Below are 19,623 nucleotides of genomic sequence, written 5' to 3' on the forward strand. Positions count from 1 at the left end.
CATATCCAATACACTTGTCTGTTTGTTATGGCCCATTCTACTAATTCAAGTGCAGTTTTTGCCTCCGGTGTTAATTTTCTTGATGAGGTTAACTCAGGGTCACCTTTAAGGATGTTAAATAAAGGTGCCAATTGTGGGTAATTCTAAATCCTAAATAGGGTCTTACCCAAAAGTTTCTGTGCATCATTTAAAGTCTGAAGTTTCATTGAAAATGGAAGTTTTTGCAGTTGTATGGTTTGATCTAATATTTTGACTCCCAGGTATTTCCATGGTGGTTTTTGTTGTACCTTCTCTGGTGCAATTTGTAAGCCAAATTTTTGCAGTGCCTGCATCAATTCTGGCCCTATTTGTAAAAGGTCTCCTTTGGTTGGTGTTGCTATTAGGATGTCATGCATATAATGATAACAATATGCCCCTGGAAATTGTTCTCTCAGTACTTAAAGTGCCTGTGCAACATACCGCTGGCAAATTGTGGGGCTGTTCTTCATTCCCTGTGGGAGCACTTTCCATTGGTATTGTTCAATTGGTGCTGCATGAGTGATGGAAGGTATTGTAAAGGCAAACTTTTGGGTATCATCTGGGTGTAAAGGAATAGTAAAAAAGCAATCCTTTAAATCAACAATTAGTATGCCCTAATTGACTGGTATCATAGTAGGTAATGGCATTCCGGGCTGTAAAGTACCCATAATCTCCATAACAACATTAATTTTTCTTAGATCATGGAATGATCTCCATTTTCCTGATTTCTTTCTCATTACAAACACAGGTGTGTTCCATGGGCTTTTTGAAGGCTCAACGTGACCTTGAGCCAGTTGTTTCTGAACTAAGGATTTAAGGGCATTTAATTTTTCTTTTTCAAAGGGCCACTGTTGAACTCACACAGGCTGTTCAGTGAGCCATATCAAGGTTAAGGTAGGCTGTTTTATGCCCTTTATTACAGTGACCCCAGCTAAAAATCCATTCCCAACCTGACTCCCCATGCTGATAAGACATCCCATCCCCATAAGTGGGACAGCAGTAATATAGGGATGTAGAGTATCAGTTTGACCTTCAAAATTTTTAACCAACACGGGTTTGCTGCTTAGATAACTTTGTGTGGTACCTCCGAGGCCAGCAGCAACAGATCCTACAGCGTTGGTAGGCCATGATTGAGGCCATGTGTTTTGCAGAAATGAAAATAATGTCCACTCCGGTGTCTACCATACCACTGAGCTGTATATAAGATGGATGTGCCTGAGGCATCGAGAGTGTACAAACCATATTTAGTCTCCACTCAGAGATTACCTGAGTCCAGTACATCTGAGGTTGTCCATTTGATCCGAAGCCTTGGTCTCCTTGTTTTCTTGGTTCTGTTGTGGGAACAAAAGACTTAAAATCTATAAGCTGGGCAATACGAGTGTTTTCTAGGATAGACAAGGAGGAGAAGGCATTGATACCATAGCACAGTATCTGTCCTGTGAAATCAGCATCTATGACACCTGGGTGAACAAAAATGCCTTTTAGTGTTGCACTTGATCTCTCCAGCAACAGAGCACTTAACCCTCTCCCTATAGGTCCGTAGGCCTCAAGAGGAACTTTATGTACCTGTAATGAACTTAAGTTACTGTGATGGCAGTGGAAGCATCCATTTCTGCTGACTCTCTTGTCTTTCCAGTGAGCTGGTCACATAGGCTCGCACTGGGTGACAAGAAGATGCTTGTGCCTGCATGCCCCTCCCTGCTGTGCTCCTGTTCCCGTTTCCCTGCTCATTGAGGGGCTGTCCATTAAGATGAAACTTGGACTAACACTGCTTCGCCGAGTGACCAGGCTTCCCACATTGGTTACAGTTTCCCACAGTAGTAATCTTTTTATGTCTTTGATGTGTCCTTAGTGAGTTGGTCTTGTGGGGACAATCTGCTCTTATATGGCCTTGTTGTCCACATCCATAACACCAAAGCAGCTGAAAAAGAATCAGCTAACAAAGCCATGTTATATGAATCTGTTCCAACTTTAGCACACACATCAATTAATTCACTTAAGGATGGATTTTCTTTCAGTAATAAATTGATAGCCCTTTACAGTCCTTATTTGCATTATCCTGTGCCAATTGTAGTATTAATTGATTTCTCATATCATTATTTGCTTATTCATGGCATCTCTTAACCTCTCCATAAATGGTATATATGGTTCCTTAGGGCCCTGTTTAATTGTAGAATACCTTTGAGTCAGTGTTGCCATGTCTGCAACCTTCAACAGGGCTTGTATGACCAAGTCTTTGGCCTGTAGCAATATTAGAGGGGGTAAGCATGCCTGTAATGGTGGATTGTCAACAGAGAGTAGTCCCATAAGTTGAGCAACTCCTGCCCCAAATTGTGGATCTTGCTGTGGAACCTCTTGATTCTGCAGCCCCTGGTCCTCTGCATATCACCACCAGGTGGACTTGAACATCATATATGGGACTGGGGTAAAAAACAGCTTTGCTATCAGCTTGATATCAAAAGGCGTCATCTTATTGGTAGTTAAAAATCGTAGCATGCTTGCTACTGCTGGAGACCCCAGTCCATATTTGGTGGCTAACTGGCGTAACTGAGAGAAGACCTGCTGATGAAAGGAAGCATACCTATCGGGTGCTGGGAATGCTTTAACCATTCCACCCACAGGCTGCTGGCCAGCCAATGATAATGAAAGCATAGGCACAGAAATCCTTTCAGCTCTGTTGACATCTCCTTCTGCAATAGCTGTTAATTTTGTCTGTTTCCAAGAGCTGACCAGATCATATGTAGAGATGTTAATTGATATAGGCGGTGTGGTGGAAGCATCTTCTCGCAGGTCAGCAAAGGTGTGGTAGCTTGGCTCCCCCTGGTTGGGATACTGTGAATGTGTTAATAGAAAATGTCCCTTGGGCTTTTCAAGCCTTAGCTGTGAATGAGGTATGGTGTGGTGTCCCTCAGTACCAAGTGCCAGCAGCCTCCCACCAACACTTCTGGGTTCAGAGGCTCGCAGCTCTGCATCAGCGCTTCCGGTGCTGAGCACTGCTTGACTTCCAGGTTCCGCTTGCGCTCCATGGCCATTAGTGGGCCTACCGTGCACTGGTTGTGTAGCCCCATCATATGCAGGCAGAGGCATGCCACATGTGCCAACAGCAATACAGGGTGAGGAGTGCAAAGATGGCGCCAGCAACTGCGGTGTGAGCGGGCTCAGGCGCTGTGCCTTGCACACTTGATGCCAACAGTAGCGGCTCGGGCGCTTGCAGTATGGGTGAACCCGCCCATGAGACAGGCATTGCCAATAGTGGTGGCGGGGGAGCTTCAGCAGCAGCGTGGCTGGGTGGTCCCACAGGGAGAGGTGTCTCTGATAGTGGCCTTCCATCCCTCGGCTTCCTGCCTATCCTCCCAGCCCACATGCCCAAGGGTTCACTCACTCTCTCTGCTGCTTCTCCAGTGGGTAGTGTCCGTGGCGTCTCTGCTGCGGCTCTTGCGGCTGTGTGTAATCCATGGCTCTGAGTCACTTCTCTGTAGAAAATAGCATTCCCACTTCTCCAGTTGCTTCTTCTTTTTATTAAAGTCTTCTATTTACAAGGGTCCCCTGCAGCTTCTATTTCCAAGGTCTGGACCTCCGCAGCTCTTCCAGCTGCCTTCCTCCGCAGCTCTTGGCTGTTGGCAGCTCTCTCAGAGTCCCAATGGGGTTCCATCTCTGCCACTATCCCCACGGCTGGGCTATTGCTAATCATGTTGGGATTCACCACTCATCGCAGTTGCAATGGAAGTGATGACACAAAACTCCATGTTCATGTGACAATAGCTGACTTTTATTGAGAGCTGTTTGCCTTATGCAGTTTTGGAAGTCCACACGGTTTATTCTGATTGGCTAAATTAGTTGTTGCTACCTGACTAACTGGGGAATGGCTGCTCCTGCCCCCAATGGCCTAGACCTGCTCCTCAACAGCCCAGACCAGTCAAACTATAAAATTAGGGTAATTTTATATAATTACTTACATTTAAGTTATAAAATTATAATTGGGATTAATTAAAACTGTAAGGCCTCCAGGCCAGCTGTTAGCCACTACACCTGTTCACACCACACATGTGCTTGGCTTCAGGTCTGCCATTCAGTTCCCCTTAGGTCAATAAGGTACAAGCATATTCTCATATTTAAGCATATACTTAATTGAAGCACATGCCATAGTTGAATAGAGGCTGTTGAATAGAGGTCTGTTACGTGAGTATGAAAGTTCAGAAATCTGGATCTACTAAAGAAAGAAAAAAACCCCAAGCAGATAACAAAAATTTGCCCCATTGTGGCTGCATTTCTCTTTACAGAGAAAAGCAAGGCACAACTTCCCAAGGATATTTTCTGGGAATCACAGCGAGGAACCTCAGAGGAAGAAAAAACAATTCTTATCTGATTTGCTGCGCCTGTGTTTGTGCAAAAGTAGAATGCAATATTGTTTACCCAAAGTGATGGTGTTTTGTTTCCTTGGCCTATCAGGGCCAAGTGTGTGTGCAGACTGTCGGTCAGCAGACAGTCACAAGATTCTGTTCAGTTGAGGTGAGTGCTTGTGCAGATTCAGTTTAGATGTAGTGTAGTATAGTGTAATATAATATAGAATAATATAGTATAATAGTTAACTAGCCTTCTGATATCAATAGAGTCAGATGCATAATTTCTCCCTTCTTCGAGGGCCCTGCTTTTACAATACCCAGTGGATTTATGTTTCTTTTACTTGGCTCAGATAAATTCCTTCAGTTACTGGTATACAACATGTGATAAATATTTTATAAATATGATGCATTAATGGCACAATTTTACCATAAATCAGACTGAAATAAATCCCAGTACTGAAAGCCAGGTCAAGTGTTTAAGTGCAGTGTTAATGTATACTTTTCAAGACAATAGAATAATGGCCGGTACACTAAAACTGGATTGCTGCTGAAAGAGTACAATTTAAGGAATAAATCCCTTAAATACCTATGGAATGACAATTAATTTTTGCATATGAGGCTCTGAAAATTCTCTTTCCACTCTAGTCTTTAAGCTGGAAGGTGATTTTTTTATTAAATCACCAGGTTCTGTACCTTCCAAGATTTGCAATGGACCAGTTGGCATCTGGTCACTAGTGGTGCACCCCATGGATCTGTGTAGGGCCAAGTCCTCTTTAATATCTTTATTAATGATATGGATGAGGGGATTGAGTCTACCAGCAGCAGATTCATACATACCAGGTTGTGTTGGAGTGTTGATCTGCTGGTGGGTAAAAAGTTTCTGCAGAGATTCTGGACAGGCTGGATTGATGGGCCGAGACCAATGGCATGAGGTTCATCAAGACCAAGTGCTGGGTCCTGCACTTTAGCCACAACAACCCCAGGCAGTGCTACAGGCTGGGGACAGAATGGCTGGAATGCTGCCTGCTGGGAAAGGACCTTGGGGTGCTGGTCAACAGCAGCTGAACATGAGCCAGGAGTGTGCCCTGGTGGCCAAGAGGGCCAATGGCATCCTCGCCTGTATCGACAATGTGCCAGGCAGGACCAGGGAAGCTTAGCATGGTTGAGGCAGCACCTCAAGTGCTGTGTCCAGTGCTGGGCCCTTCAATTTAGGAAGATGTTGAAGTAGTGGAATAAGTCCAGAGAAGGGTAATGAAGATGGTGAAGGGTCTGGAAAACAAGCCTTGTGAAGAGCAGATGAGGGAAATGAGGTTGTTTAGCCTGAAGAAAAGGAGGCTCGTGGGTGACTTTATTGTTGTCTACAGCCAGTCAGCAAGAGACAGGATGAGAGGACATAGTCCTATGTACTGTCAGGGGAGGCTTAGTTTGGACATTAGAAAGAAATTCCTCACAGAAACGGTGATTAGATATTGGAGTGGGTTGCTCAGGAGATGGTGGAGTCACTGTCCCTGAGGTGTTTGAGGAAAGACTCTATGTGGTACTCATGGCCATGGTTTAGCTGGCAAAGTAGTCTTCAGTCATAGGTTGGACTTGATGATCTCAGAGGTCTTTTCCAACTTAATTGATTCTGTGATTCTGTCTTCCATGCAGGTGAAACTTCTAGGATTCTCAATCTGTTTGGAAAATTCTAGTATAGGTCTATGAAAAAGGTAAGAGACAGTGGCCAAAGAGATAACAACAGTAAATAACTGTTTATTTAACAGCAAGAGAATAATTTTCCTTCTTATCTATTTACTCTAGCTGGAGAGCTACCTACAGACAATGAAAGAAGAGACAAGCAGGAATTAAATTGATATATTATGTGAGGAGATCAGTGTAAGCACCTCACTCAGTTTTTCAGTGGCCTGAGGGTTAAACCGCCTAGGGCAGGATCACAGATGTGAACTCGACCTGAACATATTATCCAACAAAAGTAATTAGTCTTGCATTTGATGCAGAAATTGAGGGCGACATCTCCTTAATTTAATGGGAATAATGTAGAAAGGTATAGTTTGTACAACAGCAGTCTAGATTTTGCCTCTAAGTCTAGATGCTTGAAGTGATTTGATGTCTGACAGACTGAAATCACACTAGTAGAAATGTAGTCAGTTCCTCTCAGTGTGGCTGTAGTAATTGACAGGCTAGTTCTCTGGTAGGCAAGTGAGTTTCCTCTTTAGCCAAAATACCTTATATTGCTAATATTTTATTTATATATATAAATATTTTGGTATTTTATGGTTACTCCTTTTATATATTCCTTACAAAGGAACATCCCTCTCTTGGACAACTTCAACAGTGGTGAAGCCTTGAAAAGAAAGAGAAGTCTCTCCCACTGTCCTTGCAGTGCAGCGAAAGTTGGTAGCATTTCCTCTCCTTCAATGGGAAGGCAAGCACAATCTGTCTTTAGAATGAAGCCACAGTGGAAGAAGAATTTAAGAGGATGCTCTTTACTTGGTATGCAAGAAGAGCTACGAGAAGTGTCAGGAAAACATCTCATCTAAGTCTGGTCTCCTGAACTCTTTTCAGCTGAGTCTGTAGGTGGGTTAGATCAGAGAGTTCTGTGGGAACTGATTGAAAATAAACTGCAGTATTATCATTAGGACCTGATTTACAGAGTTACTGATTTCCTTGCATTGAGCACTTGCCATAGAAATACAAAGAATGCATGGGAACAATCAGCAAGGCTCACCACTGCAATGGGAAATCTTTAACACAAGTTCAGTTAAAACCTCCTTAATACTGAGCATGTACTGACATAGCTGATGGGGAGAGGCAGCAGCCTTTGTATTAATGAGATTATGGGATGCCCTCTCAATTGTTACCATGTCCTGGCTGATGGATGCCAGGGTGGGAGAAGGAGGTGTCATCCCATCCCCACTCAGCAGCACATCCTCTCCCCACCTGTGGCTAAGAGCAAGCAGGAGGGAGCTGAGGGCCAGGAAGAGAAATCTGCACCCAAACAAGTAGGGCTCAAAAAAGATTGTTAAATAAGCTTACAGCAGCTGTTAGTTGTAGGTGCCTGTGGGAAGTGAAAATGAAGTTATTTGTGCATAGAAACTGTTTGGAAACAGACGGTAAAATTTCAACCTCAGCGCTATTTCAATACAAATGCAAAGAAAGGCAAATGATAAGTAGAATTATGTGTGAAGAATTAACTTCAGATTCAGTAAGGTATTGGTAAAAGTAAGGAAACCAATGTTGAGTTCACTATGTGCAATACAGGAACAAATTAATCTATCTATCTATCTATCTATCTATCTATCTATCTATAAATCATCTTTGAAGTGCCATTTTGGGTGGAGAAGCTTTCAGGAAGACAACTTATCTGTTAATGGTTACTCTTGATGAACGGAGTCTGTACATAGCTGAATCTTTAAGCAATGAAGACATGGGGCATTTGTTTTAATTTTCACTTTTTTTCCACAGCCACAACTTTATTGCATTGGACATTCTTTTCCTAAGCTCTACTATTAATTAAAAAGTATTGTCAAGGGTGCTACTTCACTGTTGATTCTCAATTTACAGATAATGTTTCTAATTTATAAACTAATCTGGAGACTGAGTCTTGCCAAAATACAGTGTTTAATTAATATAGTTAGGTGTAAAGTACAAATTAGCCCTATGGCGCAGATATAGAGCTTCTCTAGATGATACAAACATCAAGGCTCACACAGTGAGAATAGAGATATAGAAGTGCCTATTATAGCTATTCCTGGTTTGAATGGTTCCTTCGCACAAGGTTTGCACCAGGATTTGGGTTCAGTGAGGAGTGAATTCTATGGTATATGATTTAATGTATTATTCTCTGTTCTCACCCCTTAGTTTTACCATCATATTCATTTAACTGTACATTTTTATTGTCCTTGACGCTGCAGTTGGATGCCCCATTGCTTTCATAAATGTCATGCCAGAATTTTATCAGCTAAATATATGCCACTAAGACAGGCAGTTTCTGTTTTTGTTTCTGTTTGGACTGACAAAATTCCTGTTGGATTAAATGTTGTGAGATGACTTCAGTATTTGGATGTGCAATAAAAGAAAGAAAAGGATGGAACTACCATATTCCTAGCCTTTCCCTGGATACTCTTACTTGCAAAGAATGGAGAGCTGACATTTTTATGGACTGACACAATTTTTTGTGTTTCACTTCTAGTTGAAGTAAGTCCTCCCAAGAGCACTCTACAACATGAAAGACAAGTGTTCCATTCACCTCATCTAGTTACTTTGCTTCCCTCCTCCCTCTGGAGAAGGATGAACACATTGCTCTCTCTAGCGTATCATCCACATTTCCTTTAACTCGGTTTGAGAGCTGTCTGAGCACCATTTAGTGCCCAGGTAATTAATTGAAAATCCCCAACACTTTCTTGCTTCAAAAGGCAGAGATGTGGCTTTGTAGTGCTAATGATTGAATGTCATTTGTGGAATTTGCTTAATTGAGGCATATTGACTTTCTGCCTAAATCAGATTACTTTTATCCATATTGATTGCACAGTTATTAAATCCCTGTGAAAATCTTTCTATTAAATGTTATAAATCTTCCTGCTAATATGACATAAATGCCCTGCTGTTTTCCCATGATGCACCAATAAACAAATAAATTCTTGCAGTTTGATCATACACTTAAGGCTGAATTTGCTGATAAAATGACTTTCCCTTTTTATTTGATAGTGAGCATTGTGCCACTCAGACTTGACTGAAAAATTTTCACTTCTTCATAACCCTGGTCATAGTTAGATGAAGGAAGACTCACACTACTCCAACCTTTTCACAAGCCACCTTGAACAAGGACACTAAATAATTATACCACTAAGCTTCACATGGCCAATATAAAACACCTTGGTGACTGGAAACATCCATTCTTTTTTTTTTTTTTTCACCACCAAATTCTCTAATTTTTACTTCTCTATTTAACCTGTCCCTGAAATTTTCTATGTTAATGTTTGCTTTCTGGCATCACAGTCAACATCAAAAATGGCAATTTCTAAACAGCAACATGTACATGTGGCACAGAGCACTTGCTCTGAGGGTGATGCTCAAAAGCAATTATTGCGATCAATCTTCTTCCTGGTGAGGATGTTCCCTTGCAGAAACAGGCTATGTATTTGAAAGAGCCACATGGATACTATGAAACAGCTTACCCCAGAATTCCCTCCTCACTGAAAAAAAAAATCCTGGTGCAAACCGTTTGCAGAAAAAGAATTACTCTTTCACCAAGAACTTCCTTCACTGAAAGAAGATTTGACTTGCAAGAGTGTTTTTCCATGACAGCTTTCCAAGAGCCTCAACATGCAGCACTCTTCCCTGGAGATCACTGGTGTCATCAGAAGCAAATTACACATTAACTCTTGTGTGCATATGCAAGAAGTACTGGATCTGGCTGCAAATCTCCAGTGACCTGCCACAAGTAGCAGTTCCTGTAGTATCAGAGTTCCTGGCATCTCTATTCTTGTGTTTCCCAGGACTTACTCTGCTTCTCCTGGTGCACCTTCTTATGTATGAGGGATGTACATGGAATTAAATGGTAAAAGCCAAGGCTAACAGAAACATATGAACGTCACAATTATCTGTGAGAAACTATTTATCCTCTGAGTTTCTGGGCTTGGTCCTCGGACGGATCTAAACATATGAATTTTGAGTATAAAATATACTGCTTTTCACTTTAATAAAAGGATGGGCTTTGTGAGCCCAAGAGTTTTATAGCACCTAACTCCCCTCCCCTTTTCCCACAGAGTGATGATCACCCTTGTATTATCCTCTGGAGTAGACTTCCTGCCTTTGCTCTTGCTCATCTATTAGTGCATGTTTCACTGATTCTTTTTGCTCTCAGATTGTCAAACTTTTCAAGTATTAGAACAATTATTTTCAGCTTTTACTTAGCCACGAAGGTTGCTGCTTCTTTTTCAGACCTGAAGTACTTTTGCCAGAAAACACCAGCCTGATTTTTTTACCCGAAGTATTTTCATTTCTTCTGCCCTGAAAAAAGACACTGCCTCTCATCATGGCTTTCCTTTTCCCAAGAAAATCTCCCGTGCGTTTCGGCGTGATGCAAATCAGATGTTTCATCTGTCACTCACGAAGCATTCTTCTCTGCGTGCCAGATTCAAGCAGAGCTGATAGCCTCAAACTACTGGAAGTCAGGACTGATTCCTCCATGTCTTTCTGCCCTAGACTTTGTGATTTCCCTCTTCCCCCTCCAGGCGCCGACCGGGGGACGGGCTGCGTGAGAAGGGGAGTAGGTGGAAAAATGAAAGGAAGTCATAGCTGACAGGCAGTTTCGTGGAAGAGAGGGACACCGATGGGGAGGCTGTGGGGCCGCGCGGGACACGCGCGGGTGCCGTGGCGGGAGGAGCTGGGCGACAGAGCCAAGCACGGCGCGTTTCGGGGCCGACGGACGGTGAGGTCGGGCGCGGCACGGCGCGGCACGGCACGGAGCGGCACGGAGCGGCACGGCACGGCACGGCACGGCACGGCACGGAGCGGCGCGGCACGGCACGGCACGGCACGGCACGGCAGGTACCGCCCAGGGCCGCCAGGGGGTGCCGGCGCTACGGCCGGCCAAGGCGGAGGGGCGCGCGGTGCCCGCGCGGCGCGGGGCGCGGCGGGGCCGGGCCGAGAGCGACGCGGGGCGGGCACAAAAGCGCCGCGCCCGGACACGCCACCTTGGAGTCGGCGCCGGGAGCAGGGTGGGGTCGGTGGGCCGGAGTTCAGCACTTAGCGGCCCCGCTACGGGCGGCTGTCTCAGGACTCGCACGATGCCGGAGGCGCGGCAGCGCGGAGCGCGGGTTCTGTGGACGCTCCTGTGGGTGGCCGTGGTGCGCTCATACAACGTAGATGTGGGTCGCCCCGTGATTTTCCGGGGTCCCAACGGCTCCTTCTTTGGGTACTCGGTGCTCCAGCACTACCATGATAGCACACGGTGGTGAGTAGCACGGCCCCTGCGTGCCCGGGATAGGCGAGGGCGCGGGTGGCGGAGGGGATGCGGCCCGGCGGTCGCTGCCGGGATATCCATCCCTCCTGGCAGCCGCATCTCCCGCAGCGGCGCGGCAGGACCCGAGGCCCCTCGCATGGGCCGCGAAGGGGCGCCTCCGCCCTGGACTGCGGGGTCTCTCCCCGCGCTCGGTCCGCCTCTTCGTGTGGGTACATTGGAGGCAGAGTTGTGGGCTCCGCGCCAGTTGTGCACGAAGGATTTCTCTAATGTGAGCAGGGGGCCCCGCGCTGGGAGGCGTTTTAACACGGGGATGTCCTTTCTGGGCTGGCAGCCGGCGCTTGGCATTGTGACCTAATTGTCCTGAAGCGCCAGCCGGCCCGCGGCCGATGTCTCGACGCTGTACTCGATCCCCCTTTCTCGCGGGAGATATTTAGCAGCTCACCGTCCGGACTGCGTACGAAAAAACGCACGGGGTACGAATGATGGTGGGTTTTGCCGTGTTAATGGGAAATGTTTCTAATACCGGTAACTTCCACCGAGAGCAGCACACTCAGCGTCCACGGAGCTAAACTACCCGCACTCTGCCTGGCGAGGGACAAAATTCCTTCGGAGGCTGAAGAGACGCTTCCAAATCGTAGAGGAAATGTCTGTGTAACTTAAAAAAAAACCAAAAAAAGGCCGAAGGAAGAAAGTTTATCCACATCCAAAAATTTGTGAAACTGGCGAGCTTCTTGTTTTCCTGTTGATTGAAAAGACCATTGGAACAAAGTCTGTTTGTTGTCTAGGTTGGAGGCTCTTTGTTAGAATTAAAAGTGATTTCTCATAATTGGACCTAGCTAGTGTCATCTGGTGCCCTTCTAATGTGACTAGCAGCCACTGCTGCCAGTAAGCATCCACAAAGCATGTCTTTATCTTTTTATACTTAGATATTCAGCTATTGATGTTGGAACTTTGGTGCACTGTGGTTTAAATAAATTATTCATTCTGGCATACAGTTCTTTAAAAATGAATTTCTTTCACACCCTTTAGTTCACAATTAGTTCTATGCTCTGCCTTTCTCCATAGTGGCTTTCATGGAACATTCATTTTTAAGGACTTACAAGAAGATTTCATAGAGGAAAAGCACCCTGAGAGAAGAAAAGATCTCAGTTTAAGGCAGTGCTTAACTTAGGTCAGGAGTCAATGAAGGGTGCAAAGGCTGAAAAGAACTTCTATTCAACACAAATTGCTGGGGATTCACAAGGGTGTGAATGAAATGCTGATCTACTGCAGTGTGGTGGGGAAAAAGTGGTCGAATTTGTTGCTTCTTATGTAAGTATCTGTCATTCTGATTGATAAGATGAATTATCTTCATATAGCACCTGCTGGTGTGGTATTTTTGGAAGGGAAGGTGGACTAGGGAGGAGTCTTTGAGATAGCCCCTCTTTTAGAAACATGCTGGACTTTGTTGGTCATCTCTGTGAAGGCAGGGATCTGTTAGAAGTCTGGTGCTCAAATTAAAATCTCCAGTTATGTAAATTTCATTTTTTTTGGAAAATGGAGCTGATTCATCGTGCCTTTGCTGTGGCACCAGAAGAAAAAATACCAAACCAACCAAACATCTAAGATCATTAACTGTTTCTAAATAAAAAAGTTGTTACGCCTAACACCCAAAAGGGTTAAGGGCAGCTTAATATTCTTAGCATCAGCACAGTCAGAAATCATCAGGGTGGGATTGTCACCCCTGATGGAATGCTCCTCTTTTCATTGTGAGACCAGGAAGTTTGTTTTCATGGATACTTCACAATCCTGCTCCCAAATGACACTGGGATAACAAGTTGGGAGATGAGTATTTTTATACTTCCCTTGATTCTAGTGTGCTGTGTGCAGTTGTGCTTGTAATCTGTGTGTGCATCCTAAAGGTCATTAATGAATCTCTTAAAAGTATATGCAGCCTTCTTCCAGTTTTCTGAAGAAGCTCCTCTTAAGAGTCAGGTTATTGTTTGTTTTTGTGTGTCAAGTTTTTTTTCTTTCTTCTTGTGACTTTTATATACCCAAGGAAGAGCTATGATTTCAGTTTTTTCATGTCGGTTGAGTCTGTACACTGCAATGGGAAGTAGTTAAAATAATTTAACTGTAGACAATGATATTTTAGACAATGAAGACTTGCCCAGTGAGTTTAGCACTATATGAGTCTGCAAAAATGGGATTGATCAACTCTGAGGCTGATAAGGCTCCTGCCCATCTAAAATTGTTTAATATGTTAATATGCTCTCAAGAATTTGAAGGTATTCAGGGAACTTTTGCTCCTCATTGCTTGTGGGCCTGGTACTCACCTAATGTACTTCTGACTTGAGAGCTGTCTTGTTTTTCGTAGCCTTGTCTGTGTGCTGGAGTGTATGAACATATTTGTCTGTGTGTATGTATATATATCATGTTTCAACTCTTTGTTTTCCAAGACCATAAAGGCACCTGTCTGTATTTCCTACCTTGTGCCTATAGGTTTCCAGTAAACTGGTTCAGAAAAAAAGGGAGGGGGGATATTTGGTATGAAATCTTACATCAGATAAACGTGAATAGTCAGGCTGCTGCACACAGGAATTACAACTGGGAACTGGGTGTTCAGCTGCCACTACAGTAGTGGAGCCAGTCAGTGCCTTTGACATTTTTTGCAGTAGTTGATTGCAATGATGGTTCCATTGAGCTGTTTTTGCACATTTTCTTGTCTCAAGAAATGTTTCTCAACAGAGATGTGCTGAGATTATTGTATTTCTGAAAATGTCTGCTTTTCCTTCCTTAAGTTGGTTTTATGACTGTAAATCTTGACAGGTTTACTCAATGATGGGTACATCATTGCCATTTTCAGCAAGAAACCAAGTGGCTGGTTACATTTAGAGCAGGGACAAGCTGAAGTGCTTCTGCTCTCTGGATACAATGATGAAACTTGGAGTAAGGACTCAAAAAACAACAAAGAAACAGCCCCAGACAGTTAAAAAAAACCAAACCAAAACCCCACATTTTTTCCCAAATAAAACGTGGTAATAATTTGAAATCTCTGATTCTTCTTTTTGAAAATGAATAAGATGTTACTTTAGTCTCTCCCCCTTTCCCTCCTTATGATCTCTTCTTGCTGACACCCTCAAATCTGTCAGCAAGTCCAGGATGACCATTTCATCTTCTCTGGCAAAATAATCTGGCATGGAAAAGTCAGTTTAGTTGCATGGTGTCTTGCTGTGAGTTTTACAATAAAGAAAGAGTCTGGTTTCTGTGTTGTTGCATCATTCCTTCAGCCCTGCCCTTCACCAGTTTGTACTGCTGCTGAAATAATGAAGGTTGATCTGCATCTTGGGCTGCTTGATATGTGTTGTAATGCATGTCATGTAAACTCATGGTCAACCAGAAGGAAGGCAGTCCAAAATTGGATGGAATAAACTTTCTAATACAATTTGAAACAATAGAAAGCAGGCATTCTTTATCTGCACAGGACATGCTGCTGATCTCTCCTTGTTCTGCATATGTTGTGAGACTTTACAACAAGGTGCTTATCATAATCATATAGATTTATTAAAACGTGTTTCTTATCTAATAAATAAGCATCACCTTCCTAGAAATATTTTACATGCATCTGCCTCCTGAAAGTCCTTTTATGGTTCTGGAGGTTTATTGAGAGGGGTCTCTGTTGGTTGTATGCACTGAATACTTCAATATTAAAGGTGACCTTTCCTTGAACTTTTTCTTTGGGCACGTGCTATTGCTTCTTCTCACATAACTTGCCTGAACAAACACTGTAGGTCTTTTAATCTGTTTTTCCACTGGTTCCAGTCACATTTATCATCCTATGTGTATACCTTTATATCCTTTCTTGTTTTTTTTGCCAGCTTAGTCTTTAAGCTCTATTGAGCAACTTCTGGGGAGCTGAAAATTTTTATTCTCTGTGTTATTTATCAAAGGTGTGGGAACAGATTGACCCAGTGGAGACTGGGTGTTGTGTGTATAATCTAAGCAGTGATGATGTAGATTCTGCCATGGAATTTCGAGGAACCTGAGCTTGCTGTCATTGGTCATGGATCATCCAGCCCTCCTGCTTCTTGCTCTGTGTGTCATGGATGAAACACAGGGTTTTATTTCAAGTAACTGGTTTGTGGTTTCTTTTTTTTTGGAAGTAACAGAGACCTTTCTAAAGGGGAGAAACTTAACTGGGATATGATGGTAGGGTACCCTCCTTTGGTATGCTTTTGAAATGAACTGTGGTATGTGAGGATATTTAAAGATTTTTTTCCCAACACGTACCATTGCAGTGAGGTGAGGTGCCTACAGTCCTCAGTCTTTAAATTGTGATTGTCTAATCACTGCTGATGTGCTGTAGGCTGATGCTTAATGTGTTTGGCATCTCTCCAGCCATTGATCAGCTCTGCACTTCTGTTCACTGTTCCTTTTGTTAAATGCAACACCTAATTTCCAAATCTGTACGTCCTGAGGGTCAGTCACCAGGGAAGTGATTATTACTGTTCTTCAGGAAGTAATTTTAAAGAGGTGTGAATTTCTCTGTGGCAAAGAAAGCTTCTTGTCCTCCAATAAAATTGGCTGCTGCAACTCCTTCAGTGGCATGGTTTCCAGCCATGCAGCTGCATAGTTTTCTCAATACAGATGAAAATGTTTGTCATTGATTGTGTGAGTATGAGTGCAAGAAGAGAAAGTTAAGTGTCCTTTCTGCTCCCTATTTTGGTTTAAACCCTAATACTTTTTTCACAGAGCCAGTGGGATGAGGCTGTTGCTCACAGATTTCTGTACACCTCAAGGAAAATGGCTGAAATGGCTCCAAACTCCCCTCCTCCTGTTCTTGGTTCTCTACTTTCTCCATAGAAAGTAACCTCTTTCTCTTAATGAGGTTTCCCCTTTAAGGTATCTTCATGCAGCTACTCATTAATATTCTAGGGGCTTCCCATAGAATAGTATGGTTGTGAGAACCTGCACTCATCAATAATCTCTGCAGACAGTATCACTCCCATAGTAAGCCTTTTGACAAAAGGCTGGAGAATTTGGTACCTGGTACCTCCTTGCTGACTGCCCAAGTAGTCATATAGTAGGATTGGAAATCTGTACGGCAAAAATCAGTCATTTTAAACAAATGCTGGTTAAAGTATTTGGAATCTATTGGAAAGTTGTACTTCTTCTATTTATATCTTCTGTGTTCATGCCAGGCAAGACTCCACAGCACTGAAATAAGAGAAGACTTTATTAGACTCTAAGACTTTATTTTGAAATGTATTTCTTATTTGATATGGTAGCAGAAAAAAACACTTGCTCTGATTGCAGTGCTGTTTCATAAACATTGCACAAGATTTCAAAGGTGATTTAAATAAGTAGAAGAGATACAAACAGGTGGTTTTTTTGCTCCAGGAGTCCCAAAGTATTTAGATGGAAATGAGTTGTCTATCCAGGTCTGCTGAAAAGTCTCATGGTAGTTAAATGGGTGACTTCCTTACAACACTTAAGGCATTACATACAGAAGCTAGTGAAAGAGTAAGGAAGTCTTTTTGTTGACAAAGGAAATACTCCAGTCTTGAACCTTTGAATAAAATTAAAGTAATTATTATGTAACAAATACTAACAAAAACCCATGTGAACAAACAGAAAACCTCCTGTTTCCCATCTTAGGGCATAAGTGAGCATGGATCATGCTAGATGAAGCAGTGGCTCTGCAAAGGCTTCAACTGCTGGGTTTTAGGTGCAAGAGTGAGAGAATGAGACAAAATCCTAAGATGACTTAGTATGTGCTGTTTGTGAAATACCAAATTTGAATGCATGGATAATAAAGCCTCTTATTTGGCCTTATCATAAAGCAGAGCACTAGGGCTCAGGAGCTCAGTCCCTGGGTAGGGACCGGGTGCCCGAGGCTAGCTCGCTCATGCCAAGGCCGCAGGGCTACCATCTAGCAAGCATGGTGATTATCAGCTCTATAGTGATTGCAAGCTCTCAGGATTTCAGCTTTGCTTGCTAGGTAGTGGTGCCCTGGGCTGGAGGCTGCAGCAGACGGAGAGAGAGGAGAAGGAGAAGGTGCAGGCTGTTCGACGGAGATGGCTTTATTTGGGGAGGTCTGTGAAGGGTCTCTGCTCTTCTTCTTTCTCAACTAATGGAGTACAGTATGCTTCTTTTATAGGGTTGGAAAGGATCCAAGCTTGACCAATGGGTAAGGGGTTAACATGACATTGCCTTATAGGGTTACAGAGGTAGGTTAGGGGGTGGAGGACAGAAAAACAGGAATTTTCTTTTGCTGTTTCAGCATTCCTATTGTTCATATCCTCCATGGTGCTTTTCCTAAATCTATGGGGTTTACTACACATGGACATTCAAGACAATCCAAAATAAATTTGCCATTGGCACACATCACTGACTGCGTAATTTAGGCTGTTGTCTCTGTCTTTCATGTTGCAACCCAAGGTATCTTGTGCACTAGTTAGTAAATCATATTTATTTTTCTTAGGTTAGAACAGAACTTGTTTTAAACTGGAGTTCGGTGTGACCTGTGTTATCTTACTGTTATAACAGGTCATAGAAACATGGTGTTTCTTTTTGCACTTTGAACCTGTAAGTCTTTAAGATCATGTTAGATCTCAAGACTCTCAATAAGTGAATGTTATGCATTCATTGCCTGTGTAAATGAAATAACTGGCACTTGATTTAATATCTGCTGCCTGCCTAGTAGGATTTCCATTTAGAGCTATTTTTCAAGCTTCTTTGCACTTGCTCCCCAAGTATGCAGCCTTTGCAGTTTTTAGCAATTTAAGTATTTTGGACATTAATTCTTCTCACTTGTGAAAGCATGGTATGTGTAACAGAGTGCAAGAGTGCAATTCCATTAGAATTCTCCAAATGAAACAGTTTAGCCTATAAAATCTCAGAGAAAGTGGTCACTTAACACAGATGTTTCTCATATTTTTGTAAATGTATCAGTTTTTTTTACCACAGGACAGTTTTGTTGCATCCAAGATCCAAAAAGTGTGTCAGGACTGGAGATAGGCCTCTGTTGTGTACAGATGAGGCTCTGATGCAGGAGAAGCTCTTTTGCATGACTCAGGTTGGCCCTGGACAAGTGCACACCTTGTGCCTTGGGTCTCCTTGTGTGTACTGGGATGGTGATGATGAGTGGTGATTGGTATGGAGCTTTAGGTTGGAGGGTGAGGGAAAAGTTGTTAAGAACAGGGAAAGCATCAGTTTGGGGGTTGGTGCTGGGCTGTCCATCTGAGAGAGTTGTGTATGCAGGCTGACTTTGCACCAACAGCTCTTTAGTGGCTAAACCAAGAGCAGTGTCTCCTCAATTAGCTGCTGCTGCCTCCCAGGTAGCAGCCTGGGTCTGCACAGGGGACTTCTGGAGCCCTAGCCCTTTAGAGATGTTTGCTCTTAGTTCTAGCCCCAGGCTTAACTTTAGTGAGGATTTTTTTACCTTCAGGAGATCTGTCATGCATGACAGTACAAGAGAATTGCAGAACTGTTACTTAGCTACTTGGTGCTCCCCACTGCTCTCCTTGGAGCTGCCCTCCTCCTGCTTAACCTCCTTCTTCCTCCTCACCTGCCCGGGTCTGGGGTCACAACTGCTTGAGAAAAATTGTCCTTTTAATGAGGAGACAGTGAAATACTTGTGCTTCCCCTGTAATCCTCCTCAAAAAGCATCCTTTAGGGCATAAGAAGATAGAAGCCTGGTTGTTAAATAAGTTTAACTAGATCCTAGCACAAGTGATTAAAAAATGCTGACCATCTTTCTTTTGAGGGTAACCCTATGGTCAGAGCAGGCCATTGGTGCTTCCCAGAAACACTAGATCTCATGTGAGGTCCAGGTAAAGTCTTCACAGCCTTAATGATGAATGTTGGTTGATAGCAATGTATTGTGGAAGAGATATGCTTGTATTGTTGGTTTGATTTCTTGCTGTTGTTTATTCAAGATGTAATTATATAAAATGTTCTGAGAATGGGGTGCCTCCACTTTCTAAACAAGCTTACAAATCTTGTGCTGCCTGGCAAGACTGCAGCCAGCAGGAGGTTCAGATTTTATCTGCTGTGTGTATCAGTTCTGGATTGATGTAGCTAAAACTGAGGAAAAATGGATGCAGATGCTGTTGTGCTCTTAATGCTATCCTAAAAGCTTTTGGAAGGTGTGTGGTGAGGGTGTGTCACTTTAAATGTGGTACAATCCGAATGGAAATTTTATTTGTTAAAAATATTTGAGCATTCACTGTGGAGAAGCACAGTGGTGTGAAGAAGCACAGCACTGCCTTTATTGTGTGTGGTGTTTTCAGTTTGTGAATCATTGTCATTGTT

General features: G+C 43.2%; 1 protein-coding gene across 2 annotated transcripts in view; it reads left to right on the top strand.

Annotated features, from left to right (window-relative positions):
* Positions 1 to 11,011: 11,011 nt before the first annotated feature.
* The window catches only part of ITGA9 (integrin subunit alpha 9), a 238,781-nt gene continuing 230,169 nt past the window's right edge, over positions 11,012 to 19,623 (top strand). Inside the window, exon 1 of one of the 2 annotated variants that reach the window (XM_077179385.1) lies at positions 11,012 to 11,319. In XM_077179385.1, the coding sequence (XP_077035500.1) occupies positions 11,153 to 11,319 (167 nt within the window). In that variant the 5' untranslated portion in view covers positions 11,012 to 11,152. The remainder of the gene's footprint in view (positions 11,320 to 19,623) is intronic. The other variant, XM_054637200.2, reaches the window with a different exon arrangement.

Source organism: Agelaius phoeniceus, chromosome 1, assembly GCF_051311805.1.
Source record: "Agelaius phoeniceus isolate bAgePho1 chromosome 1, bAgePho1.hap1, whole genome shotgun sequence".
NCBI lineage: Eukaryota > Metazoa > Chordata > Aves > Passeriformes > Icteridae > Agelaius > Agelaius phoeniceus.